General features: G+C 51.1%; 1 protein-coding gene across 2 annotated transcripts in view; it reads left to right on the top strand.

The window, feature by feature from the left end:
• The window catches only part of sema4c (sema domain, immunoglobulin domain (Ig), transmembrane domain (TM) and short cytoplasmic domain, (semaphorin) 4C), a 33,184-nt gene extending 23,180 nt beyond the window's left edge, over window positions 1-10,004 (top strand). For both annotated transcript variants that reach the window (XM_088624528.1, XM_088624527.1), the window contains exons 4-16: window positions 61-117; window positions 355-453; window positions 821-917; window positions 1,039-1,155; window positions 1,249-1,400; window positions 1,628-1,803; window positions 2,113-2,257; window positions 3,144-3,357; window positions 3,745-3,860; window positions 4,279-4,436; window positions 6,448-6,530; window positions 6,997-9,065; window positions 9,336-10,004. In XM_088624528.1, the coding sequence (XP_088480654.1) occupies window positions 61-117; window positions 355-453; window positions 821-917; window positions 1,039-1,155; window positions 1,249-1,400; window positions 1,628-1,803; window positions 2,113-2,257; window positions 3,144-3,357; window positions 3,745-3,860; window positions 4,279-4,436; window positions 6,448-6,530; window positions 6,997-7,889 (2,307 nt within the window). In that variant the 3' untranslated portion in view covers window positions 7,890-9,065; window positions 9,336-10,004. The remainder of the gene's footprint in view (window positions 1-60; window positions 118-354; window positions 454-820; window positions 918-1,038; window positions 1,156-1,248; window positions 1,401-1,627; window positions 1,804-2,112; window positions 2,258-3,143; window positions 3,358-3,744; window positions 3,861-4,278; window positions 4,437-6,447; window positions 6,531-6,996; window positions 9,066-9,335) is intronic.
• Window positions 10,005-13,844: the final 3,840 nt, after the last annotated feature.

Genomic DNA, 13,844 nt, shown 5'->3' with positions numbered 1-13,844 from the left:
GAGTCTGGTTGCCCTACTGCTGGCTTTCCTGGTTGTCTCACTGCCTGTGTCTCCTTCCAGATCAAGTGGCCTGCTCTGAAAAAGTCGGAGTGTGCTCAGAAGGGCAAAAACAACCAGGTACAGAGCCCCCCTGTGGATATATTTTTCACTGCATTCAAACATTGCAATTAATTCACTGATTTTGTGCACTCACATGCACACTGCCTGCAGTTGTACCTGTATACATCCAGTATACACTGGTCTTTCAGATGTATTACCCAAATGCATGAAACACCTTTCTCTCCCTCTTGGGTTCAGTTTCAGTATGTTATTACAATTAGTCATGTATTAACACCTCTCTTCTCTCTTTCTCAGACGGAGTGCTTTAACTACATCCGTTTCCTTCAAAGCTACAACCGGACTCACTTGTACACCTGTGGCACCTACGCCTTCCAGCCCAAGTGCACCTATATTGTGAGTGACACCTTGCACCTGTATGCAATGCGTTTCTCTATCTCGAAATCTGGACCGATTGCTCTCCAGCGTCCTTCGGGCCGAGATTTCTCAGACTGCTGCACTGGTGTCTGACCAGATCCTAGATGTTGGATAATCAAGTAGCACAGCTGGGTCCACGAATCCTGCAGGTCCTGATCTTCTGGCCAAGCGCTGATCTTGTCTGTTGTTCTGGCCTTTAAAACGAAGATGAATGTGGCATCAAGCTGTTGCCTCTTTCAGCTTCAATAGGGGTGAAGTGGCTCAGAGTGCTTGGGAAAGACTGGAGGCGATTGTGTGATAAACCAGTTAGCTGGCCCATGTGAACCTGTCCTTTGTTCCTCCCTAGGACTCGACCCATTTCTCCCTCGACAGCTCCGCCCTGGAGGACGGGAAGGGGAAGTGTCCGTTTGACCCTGTCAAGGGCCACACGGGCCTGATTGTAGGTGAGTGAGAGAGACCCCCCTGTATATCTGTGTCTCTGCCTGCCTGTATTTCTCTCTTCTTGCCTGTGTTTGTGGCACAGAGCGGATGGCTGGTCTCACTCTCCGACTGTGTTTTGTTCAGATAAGGAGCTGTACTCAGCCACCCTCAACAACTTCCTGGGCACAGAGCCAGTGATCCTGCGCAATCTGGGGCAGCACTACTCCATGAAGACTGAGTACCTGCCCACCTGGCTGAACGGTAAGACGGTCTCTCAACTCTCCCTCGGCTCCGGAGTTCAGACCACACAGTGCTTAACGAGCACCTCACACACGTGCTCTCTCTCCCTCTCAGAGCCGGACTTTGTGGGCTCGTCGTTTGTGCGAGAGAGCAGCGGCAGTGAGATCGGGGACGACGACAAAATCTACTTCTTCTTCAGCGAGCGTACCGTGGGACTGGACTGTGAAAACGAGCTCACGGTCTCCCGCGTCGCCCGGGTCTGCAAGGTAATGCTGCCAGCCAATCGCAGGCTGCCTTTCCTCCACCTGCCTGCCCCTGCCTGGGTTCTTGTCCAATCAGGGACTGGACTGACGGTCTGTCTCTGCCCACTAGTCAGTAGCCACTCTGATTGATGGAGAGTGTGACCAATAAGACACCTCCATTTAGTGTGTGTGTGTGTCCAATGAGAATCACTCTCATCTCTGATTGACATCTTCTTTGTGTATCTGATTAGGGCGATGTGGGCGGGGCACGGACCCTCCAAAAGAAGTGGACGTCATTCCAGAAGGCCCGACTGGTGTGCTCGCTGCCTGAGCGTCACGTGACCTTCAACACGTTGCGGGCTGTCTACACTCTGACCGCCGCCGACTGGCGCAACACCGCCTTCTACGCCATTTTCCACGCGCAGTGGTGAGTGCTCGTCCCTCTGCCTCTCTGTCTTCGGTCAGTCCCCCCTCTCTCTTTCTCTCCCCCTCTGCTGAGCAGATCACTCCGTGTGTTTGTCCTTAACGCCTTCTCTCTCTCCTTTCTCTTACTCCCTCTTCCCTGCTGAAAGGGGTTTCTGCCCTCTATCCTCCTGTCAGAGGAGGGTTAGACAGGCGATGTCTGCAGTTCTCACTCTCTTCCTCCTCCTCCTCTCTCCGATCCCCTTCCTCCCTCTGATTCCACCCCATCCGTCTCTCCCTCTCTAACCCGCCCTCCTCTCTCTCCCGCGCCCAGGGGCGATGTGGACGTGTCCGCCGTGTGTCAGTACCAGATCGGCGATGTGCAGCGGGTTTTTGACGGGCCCTTCAAGGAGTACAGGGAGGCGGCGCAGAAGTGGGGGCGCTATTCGGGCCAGGTCCCCACCCCTCGGCCTGGATCGGTGAGGAGGCAGGGGGTGTGGGTTCTGGACTTAATGTAGTGGAAAACACCACAAGCCAGTTCTCAACGAGCAAATATGGATCTTATATCATTACCTGACCCATCTTCCAATTCTGATCTGGTCATGTGACGGGTCATCCTCCACTGGTTTCTGGGAAATGTAGTTGTGGCAAGAACCTCACACATAGCCTCCTGTTACCTTGCCACATTATACATATACACGTGCGTGTCTTACAAAAAACGATTTTAATTCCCCAAACTCATAGCAGTTGCCCTTGAACAATGTCAGTCTTGAAAGATGCATCTTTCTTATGCCTGTTGAGCTGGTTAAAATTAGCCGTGTCACGCTGATGAGCCCCAGTAAGAGCAAGAACAGCTGACTGTGCACACTGATGCGCACACACACACCATGACTGCCCAGTTCCAATGTCATTCATGACTCTGCTGCTGTTCACGAGCAGCAGGTAGAATACTATGCCAAATCAAAAAATAATGCGCAGAAAGGCCCTGTGAGCCCCATACAGGGACTGAGGAGGAAATCCCTGTTCTTTTGAGCTCCTGCAGAGAACTGGACGACTGGAGTTTCAGAGACAGGACAGGGAAAAGACATGGGCAACAGCAAGTGGGAGGGCTTGGAGGGACTCTTATTGTGCAAATCCAGCCCGAGTATCCCTTTTTAAGAGCTGTTGTAATAGGGATTGCATGACTTTGCACGAGCGCGTACGTCTTGTGGGATGTTTCTTGTGAAATAAAGTTTATTTTGCTCGAAGGATTTTTAGTTTCACTGTCCGATAAAGGGACTGGAAGGGGAGCTCAGGGCTGTGCTGGAGAGGATGACCGGCAGTGTCCGTGGCCGAGACTGACCTGTCTGTGTGTGTGTGTGACAGTGCATCACCCGCTGGCACCGCGAAAACGGCTACAACAGCTCCCTGCTGCTGCCCGACGCCACGCTCAACTTCGCCAAGAGGCACCCGCTGATGGACGAGCGCGCCCAGGCCCGCCCCCTGCTGCTCAAGAAGGGCGTCAACTTCACCCAGCTGGCCGTGGACCGCGTGGCCGCGCTGGACCAGCGCCGTTACAACGTGCTCTTCATCGGCACCGGTACTGCCACTACGCCGAGAGAGGCGGGGAGGGTGGGCGGGAGCGGTGCTGACCAATCCAGGCTCTGCTGCAGAGCGCGCTTCAGTGAGACAGAGGTGCCCTCTAACTCTGACGGCTGGAGTTCTGGAACTTCGTTAGTTATTCACTTATTAACGGGAGTGAGAGATCAGACCCCCCCATTACAGACTTAACAGATCTTAACACATTTTCACGCCGGAGCTTTGCAAGTTTCAGCCACTTTGTTGGGAGCTTGATTAGATATTGATCGCAGAGTAACAGACTAAGTCTGTTTCAGGCTTAAGCAGGGCCATTAGCCAGGCTGTCTGTGCCAGATTTGGAGCTTCAGTCTGGGTGGCTGACCTGAGTCTCTCTCTGTCTCTCTCTCAGCGGAGGGGTGGTTGTACAAGGCGGTCAGCCTGGGATCAGATGTCCACGTCATCGAGGAAGTCCAGCTCTTTGACACTCCGCAGCCCGTTGAGAGCCTGATCATTTCGCACAAGGAGGTACTTTTCCTATCCACTGCAACCTGCATACGCACTGACCACCTTACACAGAAAGCTGCACAGTTCTCTACACCCTGACCAGAGGTACAACTAACTAGCACATGCTTTGCTCATGCAGAGGTACATAATGTGCATCTCACAGAGAGAGGCTTACTGACCAATGCATACTGACCATCTCATTCAGAAAAATGCGAGCTCTCTGTCTCATAGACACAGGTGTACTGACCAGTTCATACTGCCCATCTCATTCAGAGGGATGCACGCTGAGAGCCTCACAGAGAGAGGCTTACTGACCAATGCATACTGACCATCACATTCAGAAAAATGCGAGCTCTCTGTCTCATAGACAGAGGTATACTGACTAATAACATGTAAAGACATCAGCATTAACTCCCCTGCCCTCTCTCTCCCTCTGTAGAAGTCGCTGTACGTGGGCTCTCGCTCCCAGGTGGTGCAGGTGCCCTTGGCCAACTGTGGGCGTTACAGCTCCCTCCCTGATTGCCTGCTGTCCCGGGATCCTTACTGCGCCTGGGACAACGAGAAGCGCGCTTGTGTCCGCACTGACCAGCATCATGGGTAAATACTGCTCACTGTCCCTATTTGGTACCCATGCTTAACCTGCTGCCAGGTAATTTATTGGTAAATTCTATTGCAGCAGTCTCCAGTGCACCTAGGCTGATTGAGTCTGTCCCTGGCTCAGGTGTTCACAGTTAGAGAGCTTGTGGTCCACGTCTGCACATTGAATTTACCCGTTGTACACACCTGTCCGTATATGTAGAGTGAGCATCCCTGTGGTCCACCTGTGTACAGTGAGAATGCTCGTGACCCAGATATACAGTGCCTTGCGAACGTATTCGGCCCCCTTGAACTTTTCAACCTTTTGCCACATTTCAGGCTTCAAACAAAGATATAAATTTTTTATTTTATGTGAAGAATCACCAACAAGTGGGACACAATTGTGAAGTGGAACGAAATCTATTGGATTTTTGAAACTTTTTTAACTAATAAAAAAATGAAAAGTGGGGGGTGCAAAATTATTCGGCCCCTTTACTTTCAGTGCAGCAAACTCACTCCAGAAGTTCAGCGAGGATCTCTGAATGATCCAATGTTGTCCTAAATGACTGATGGTGATAAATAGAATCCACCTGTGTGTAATCAAGTCTCTGTATAAATGCACCTGCTCTGTGATAGTCTCAAGGTTCTGTTGAAAGCGCAGAGAGCATCATGAAGACCAAGGAACACACCAGGCAGGTCCGTAATACTGTTGTGGAGAAGTTTAAAGCCGGATTTGGATACAAAAAGATTTCCCAAGCTTCAAACATCCCAAGGAGCACTGTGCAAGCGATCATCTTGAAATGGAAGGAGTATCAGACCACTGCAAATCTACCAAGACCTGGCCGTCCCTCTAAACTTTCAGCTCAGACAAGGAGAAGACTGATCAGAGATGCAGCCAAGAGGCCCATGATCACTCTGGATGAACTGCAGAGAACTACAGCTGAGGTGGGAGAGTCTGTCCATAGGACAACAATCAGTCTTACACTGCACAAATCTGGCCTTTATGGAAGAGTGGCAAGAAGAAAGCCATTTCTCAAAGATATCCATAAAAAGTCTCGTCTAAAGTTTGCCACAAGCCACCTGGGAGACACCCCAAACATGTGGAAGAAGGTGCTCTGGTCAGATGAAACCAAAATCGAACTTTTTGGCCACAATGCAAAACGATATGTTTGGCGTAAAAGCAACACAGCTCATCACCCTCAACACACCATCCCCACTGTCAAACATGGTGGTGGCAGCATCATGGTTTGGGCCTGCTTTTCTTCAGCAGGGACAGGGAAGATGGTTAAAATTGAGGGGAAGATGGATGCAGCCAAATACAGGACCATTCTGGATGAAAACCTGTTGGAGTCTGCAAAAGACCTGAAACTGGGACGGAGATTTATCTTCCAACAAGACAATGATCCCAAACATACAGCAAAATCTACAAAGGAATGGTTCACAAATAAACGTATCCAGGTGTTTGAATGGCCAAGTCAAAGTCCAGACCTGAATCCAATCGAGAATCTGTGGAAAGAGCTCAAAACTGCTGTTCACAAACGTTCTCCATCCAACCTCACTGAGCTCGAGCTGTTTTGCAAGGAAGAATGGGCAAGAATTTCAGTCTCTCGATGTGCAAAACTGATAGAGACATACCCCAAGCGACTTGCAGCTGTAATCGCAGCAAAAGGTGGCTCTACAAAGTATTAACGCAAGGGGGCCGAATAATTTTGCACGCCCCACTTTTCATTTTTTTATTAGTTAAAAAAGTTTCAAAAATCCAATAGATTTCGTTCCACTTCACAATTGTGTCCCACTTGTTGGTGATTCTTCACATAAAATAAAAAATTTATATCTTTATGTTTGAAGCCTGAAATGTGGCAAAAGGTTGAAAAGTTCAAGGGGGCCGAATACTTTCGCAAGGCACTGTATGCTGTATGTGGTGATTATGTCCTTATTGTCCAGTGATAGACTCACCTGAAGCCCAGGTGTATCCAGTGAGCTTGCCTGTGGTTTGACTATACAGTAACGGCGTCTGTGCTCCACCCCACAGGCCCTCCCTGAAGCAGGACATCATGCTGGAGAGCTTCATCCGAGGAAGAGCCAAGTTTGACTCCAGCCCCATCCCCAGCCCAGGTAAGAAAATGACTTCTGTACCAAGAAGACACCTACAAGCAGACGGCCAAGTCTTAATTTGAGCCTGAAAACAAGCTCGTAACTCCTTGTGCTTTTCACTGCAAATCTTAAAGCCCCATGTGCTAAACACAAATTCCTGATCCAGCATATGATGAAGCTGGGTGTCTGAATGAGATAATCTGAAATTGCTCATTTCATTCACTTTAAAAACACTTTTCTGGACTTAACAAAAACTAAATCAGGGCTCTCCTGATTTATGGGCAGCGGATTCAAAATAATCCTGTCGGAAAATATGAATATTTTAGAGCTCACCGACAGAAGAAAAAAACATGACACACAGTGTGTATATATACTGTATAGGTACTGTAGGTGCTGCACGTGGATGCAGCTGGAAGAGGCTCAGAAATGGCCGACGCTGGCTGGACAGCACCCCCTGCACACCTGATCTCCCTCTCTCTCCCTCCAGAACACTCCAGGACCGGGAACGTCACCGTGGTGGTGGGCTCGGACCTGGTGCTGCCGTGCCAGCTGGTCTCCAACGTGGCCCACGCCGTCTGGCTGTTTAACGACCGGGAGCTGGTCATGGGCGGCGGGGACGACTTCGGCGTGCGTTTCGACCCCGCGCTGCGGGCGCTGGTGATCAGGGGCGTGGGGCCCGCCCAGGCCGGCCGCTACGTCTGCTTCTCGGAGGAGCAGGGGGTGAAGTTCCTGACGGAGCGCTACCAGGTGGCCGTGGTGGCCAGCGCGCCCGTGTTCATGGAGGCGCGGGCCCCGGACGGGGGGATGGGGCTGTTCTGGGTGCTGGTGATCACGCTGGGCGCCGCGTGCCTGTTCCTGCTAGGCGTGGCCCTGTATCTGCGGCGGCGGCTCAAGCTCACCCTGGGGAAGAGCGCGGAGATGAAACCCCTGGAGAGCACGCTGGTGTACCCCATCTCCCTCCCCAAGGAGCCCCCCAACTTCATCCCCAGCAAGATGGCGGGAGACCCGGACGATAAATTCTGGGAGACGGGCAACTTCTACTATTCGGACGGCTCTCTGAAGATCGTGCCCGGCCACGCCCTCTGCTCCAGCGCGAGCTCCAGCTCCCCCAGCGCCATCCCGGGCCAGCCCCTCCACTCGCCCAGCCGGCTCAGCCTGGGCAACATCCGCGGCTCGGGCAGCAACGGCTACATCCGCCTGAACCTCGGCTCGGCCGGCGAGGACAGGGGGGGCGGGGCCCTGGGGTCCGGGGGCGGGGGCGGAGGAGGGGGCGGGGGCGGAGCCACGGAATACATCAGCCCCTTTAAGGAGGAGCTGCGGCGGACCCTGCAGCAGAGGAGCGTGCTGCCCGATGCCAACCCCGAGGAGTCCTCCGTGTAATAGCACGGCACAGCACCTCCTGCAGGTCGGCGCCCGGTACTGCGCTTTTAAGACAAAAATCAAAAACATTCAAACCCAACTCAACTACCTCCCTACTTCAGGATTCCTCCCTCTCTCACTCACTGACATTCTGTCTCTCCCTAGCTCTCTCCATGTCGGATTCCTAGAGCTCTGACAGGCTTCCTAAAAAGTTCAGAGTTCAGATTCTGTCTCACCCAGCAGATCCTCATTCTCCTTATTTTCTTAATTGGTCCGTAACTTCCAGACCACCTGGGCCCAGCTGTAGGGATATTTCCAGGAGGACCTTGGATTGTGGGGTTTGGATTGTTTCTGACCGATCTGTGTTGTGAATTCTATGGAGGCACACAGAGGACTGTCGGTCTTCAGTCCAGACAGGGGGAGAATCCGGATCCACTAAAGGATGAAACTCGAAGAAGACAATCACTCCCTCTGGTCTCTGGCTGCGAGATGACATGCGTGCACAGGAGAGGAAGTGAGGGAGAGGTCGGGAGAGCAAGGAGAGAGAGGGGGATTTTTTTATGAAGGCGTGACTTGGACTTTTAAAAGAGCGAGTGAATGGTTGATCTTTTTATTCTCGTTTTTGTCGTTTTCCCAATTTTGTGTCTCAAGGACTTTGTAATAATATATTGTAATGTTGCTAATAATGAAAATCAGACAAGTGTACTATTGTGTATATTTGTGGGACAATGACATGGCAGCAGAAGGGGTGAAAAGGGCCTTGAGGGACACTGTCTCTGCCACAGTGCGTCAGCCTGTGTTGTTTCAGTTGCAGTATATATATTTGCTTATATACTGTACATCTGTTACAATCTGCTCTGGCCATTCCTGTGTGGGTCACATGACTGCCACCAGCCCCCTGCACAAACACACCACCTCTTGCTTCCTCGCTGTCCTGCTCGGCACCAGGCCACACGCAGACGCGGACTCTACGTGGACGCCCGGTCTGATGGACGCAGACCTGCAGGCACGTGTGTGTGGACGCACTGCAGTGTGAGAACCGGCAAAGGTGTTGTAGGAGAAACGGACACTGAGACCGACCGATACCTGCACTCCTAGTTCCTGCGGTGTGGAAAGGACATTGTGTGGTGGACATTTGGAGAGGCAAGATGGAACCCCACAGGCACTGCAGATCAGCCTGTCAGCCTAACCCCAGAGGTACGCCATAATTTCTTCTCAGCCCCTCTCCTCCTGCTTGTTGCTTTCCTTCGTATACGGAGTTGAAGGCAAAATTAAAAATGTCCTCATGCGTGACCAATCATTCAAGCTCATAAACCCTGAATCGGATCAGCTTTTTGTGCCTTGGGAATCGTCGCTCTTTCGCGGGGAAATTGGAATGTGTCCTTGCGGCATGACCTTGGCTCCTGTATTAACGGCCGACCCCCGACTCCTGCTAAAGACGGCGCTCTTTCTGTTGTTTTTTTGTAGGGGCTCGACTCTGATGAGGGCTGTAGGGCATTGCTGCCCCCTGCTGGAGGGGAGAGACATTGAGGGGGAACTATAAAGAATGGGACAGTGACCACTTGGAGACCCCCGTCTGGAAAGCAGACCAAAGAGGAGGCACGAGATTGTGGTGGGAGGAAACCAGACCTGGAAGACTGAGACCCAGCGATCCAGTATTTATTGGAGATGGGCGAGAGAGTAGAGGCACAGGTCATTCCTGGCTGGACTGTACCAAAAAAAAAAAACTGCTTGTTTTACTTCTTTTTCTGGCTTTTAATTGAAACTTGTGTAAATGTTTAAATCCGTCCCTGCAAAACCAAAAGGCATACACACAGAAACACTTCACAGCAAGCTTGTTAATAGCATGGCGTGTTTACATCACTTTTTATGTACATATAATATACGTGTGTATATGTGTATCTGTAAACAGACTCTAAACACAGTGCTGTTCTAACCTTGGACTTCAGAGCAATGCCTGTCCCCTCTCACTGGTTTCTGTCTTTTATTTTATTGTTCTTGTTGATGATATTGGTTTCTTATTTTTTACAGGTGTACATTGTAACTTATTTTGCCTGTACAAAATGTTCAATATTTATTATCACTGTACATAGTTACTTATTTTTATATATTCAAATAAAGACTGAGAATCGCCTGGCCCTGTCTACACGCGTGTGTGTGCTCGGCCGATTCGACTGCGAGTCCTCTTCCGTCGCTCCGGCAGGTGATCGGGTGTTCTGTGAGGTGATTGATTAGGTGTGTTATTTTAACTGGCCGAGGCCTTGATAACAAGCAACTCACATTTGGATCCCATTTGTATAGCAACTGAAGCAATCTGAGTGAAGTACCTTGCTCTCGGCTATATTGCATCTGAGATCTGAACCTACAGTACAACCTTCCAGGGGGCCGTTCTGAGTGAGCCACATCAGGCATGATCTCCTTGTTTTCTGGTCCTCATTGTGTTCAGCTCTGACGCAGGCAGGTAATCTTCATATCCGTGCCCTGGTGGAATATTGGGACGGCGTTAATCGTGGCGTCTGGGGTGTTCGGCAGATGAGTGCTCTCATGACTCTCTCTCTCCCCTTGGATGGAACGCTGGTCCATTGCAGGGGGGTCCCCAGTCATACAGCTGTGTGGACTGGTGCAACTCGGACAGTCTGCCTCACCAAGGCACAACAGCAGCCTAGTGAGATCAATTAAAGAACTGTTCGTGCCATCGATCCTCCCCCCCCCGCAGACGATTTGAATGTGGGAAGTGGTTCACTGAGCCAGCCAGACAGGTCTTAACATCTGCAGCAGTGATTAACAGTGATCCTGCCCTCCTCTGAAGACATGGCAGTGCGCCCAATTTGTCAGAAGGTTTTTTTTTTTTCCTCCTCCTCCAGATTAGTTGGTCTTGTGAGACAAGTGCAGAGCCTTTTGACAAATCATTCAGCATGTACCAGGTTTTATCTTACTGAGGGTAGGAAAAAAAAATAAATGACGAAAACAGCTGGTCAAGTAACTTTCCAGCTGTGTAATTAGATTCTCAGCCCAATTAACGCAGATTTACTTGAGCTGCCCCCGGAAGGCAGTGTACAAGCACAGTAACACAGATGATTCAGATAATGGGCAAGGAGTACACTGCTGTAGAGTACTACAGTATTACTGTTCAGTAAAGCACACAGCAGTGATGTACAATCTATATATAATACAATGCTATAGTAGTATAGGCCAGTACAGTACTTTACTACACAGTGTATTGCAGCATTCTGAAGTATGATATGTAGTATAGTGTGTATATATATAAAGGTGCAAACAGAGCACAGTGACACGAAATCCGTTCTATTCGACAGTCCAGGCTGGTAGAGTTATGTGCAGTGGGGTGCAGCAGAGCCGGCCTGAACGAGCTGCAGTTCAACAGAGACCCAGTCGCACTCTTATGCTCTTCAATCTGCCTGGTCCTGCTCCAGACAGCGCTGCCTTACTCACAGGGTGAACAGCTGCCTCACCGCTTGCCCTGCCCCCCACATCCTCTCTCCTGCGCGAGCGAGGGATTACATCAGAGCAGGCTGAGACAGAGATTCGTATGACTTTCCGATAATACCCTGTTCATATGGCAAGAGCTGTACAGAGAAGAATCCATCCTGCCAGGCTGTTTTGTATTGTATACTGACGCAGCCGCTTCCCTTCTTAGTTTTCACTTAACACTGCTGCCTCACAGCACTGGGACGCTGGGTTCACTTGCTGGGGTACTGTCTGGGTGGAGTTTGCATGTTCTCCATGTATTTGTGCAGGCTTGCTCCCGTTTCTTCCACAGTTCATAGACATGCTGGTGGTGTAATTAGCTTCTGGGAAAACTGGCCCTGGTGTGAGTATTGTTGTGGTTGTTTGGCTGGTGTCTTCCCTGCGAGACACTGGTATCCTGTCCTGGGTGCCTGTTGCTTGCGGGGATAGGCCCCCCCAGTATTGGAGAGAGCAGTTAGAAAATGGATGGATTTCTTTGTTTTAAGAAGTTCAATCTGAAGCATGTCAAGGCGGAAATGAATTACAGCAGTGTTCAACCCCTTTCCTGTATATGACACCCATTTCACACAGAAACAGCAACACCCAAGTTGTCCATTCCTGACTCACCTGTGCCGATCAGATTCCTGAAATGATCCACTGGCAGGTGTGTGCAGCTGCCTGATTTCAGGGTGACCTACAGCGTGAGAGGGGTGGGCAGTTCTCATCCTCGTTTACTTGTGGTTTTCACTCCATCTTAGCTGTTAATTTATTTTCTTAGCCTGGAAATGAAAGCAGCCGTGGTTTTTTTTTCAGTTCATGATCTGGTGCTCAGTGAGCCGTATCCAGGGGCAGGAGTGCTCTACCTCCGACCTAGAAGAACTGCTGGACCGTGGCTCCCTGGGACCAGGGCTGGACACCCCTGTCCTCCTCAGCCCCCCGCCACCTGTCTCTCAGCACGGACCAGATGGCCATACGTGGAACCTCACTGCCAGGGTATTTAGGGCAGAAAATATGAGACATGATGGTCATGCCAAGAGGTCTGGCAATTGGAAACAAATCTGTCCTAGTGGGTTATGGGAGGCAGATTTCCTGGGATTCTTCAAAGGAAAGGCGGGATTAACCGGGTAATTAGAAATCCACTGTGCACGCCGGACAATACGGGCACACATGATCAAACACCCAGGAACCGAGACCGAACCTAGTTCACACACTCCCCCCTAATGCTCAGCTATCAACTGCTCTCTCTCCTCTCACTCACAGAATCCGGTCTTCCTCACATCACCCAGAGGACCCTCTCTTGAGGCCCCTGATCTCCCTCGTTCTCCCCTCTCCTTTCCTTCTTCTTCCTCACCAGCTTTCTCCCCTCTCTCCCTTGCGCACGCAGCCAAAACCTTGGAATCGCCCCCCCCGTGCTCCCGAATGTGGACCGGCTCCAAGCGGTCTGTCAACAGGATCTGCCCTTCACCACAGCGAGGGTGAATAGCCATGAGCTCACGGCTCTGCAATAGAGACGCCACGCAAAACACAATGGGCACTGAACTCTGCCCCTGCGCTGCCCATGGCGTAATGACCGGTAATTAAGAGTGAGGTAATGTTCACATCTGCCCTGCAGACCCACGCTGTGCCCACAGACTGACCGCTTGTGTCTTTTCTCTCTTTGTTCTCCGCCAGTGAACCCCCAAACCACAGTTTGCTGGGGGGGGGAACCCCTAAATAAGCCTGGCCTCCTGCAGACAGACATGTCAGCCACACCCCACTGTCGCTCAGGACCTGTCGGGAGCGGAACTAACGCAGCCACAGCCCTTCCAGCTCCATAACACGGCGCGGTGTGCGCTGGGAACTCACCGTGTAGAAAACACCGCTCCACTAGCCTGCGCGGCTCCAGGTAAGTCCCGTGCGCTCGTAATAGAAAAGGGCTGTACTGCGTGTTTCCTGGCCTCTCCCAGCCAGGCCTCGGCCGCGGGTTCGGAGGGCCCGTGTGACAATGGTCGCGGGTGTCCCGATACCGGCGGGTTCCCACCTCGGGTGCCCGAGCAAACTTCCCGGGTGTTGGCACGCTTCCACACCGGCACGTAAACGTCTTTTCTGGGAGGAGCTCCGGTGATTCCCAGACGAGGAGCTATGAAATTGACCGTTTAGGTTTTAAAAAACGTCAGTTTTTCCCCCCCACTAGTGAAACGAGGAGCAGCAGCAGGGAGGGGTCCTGGGGTCCCAGCAGAGGCAGTGAACTCTCCATCCTTAACAGCCCACCTGTGGGGAGTTCGGTTCCCTCTGTTCAGCTGTTCAGTCCTTAATTTCACCTTAGTTCTTCCTGGACACGAAATTCTTAGGGCATATGAAGGAGGGAAACACTAGTGACTAACGAAAAACGAGCTGAAACAACATGCTTGCAATCGTCTCTAGGTGCTACAAATCAATAATCAGACGCTATCTAGCGGCTCTTCTAGAAACTAAAAGTGTCGAAGTGATGGTTTCTCGACTTGCTCCATCAATCACGTGGTTTAACATTAG

The sequence above is a fragment of the Lepisosteus platostomus genome, chromosome 3 (genome assembly GCF_059453375.1).
Source record: "Lepisosteus platostomus isolate fLepPlt1 chromosome 3, fLepPlt1.hap1, whole genome shotgun sequence".
NCBI lineage: Eukaryota > Metazoa > Chordata > Actinopteri > Semionotiformes > Lepisosteidae > Lepisosteus > Lepisosteus platostomus.
This window is presented reverse-complemented; position numbering and strand designations above follow the sequence as displayed.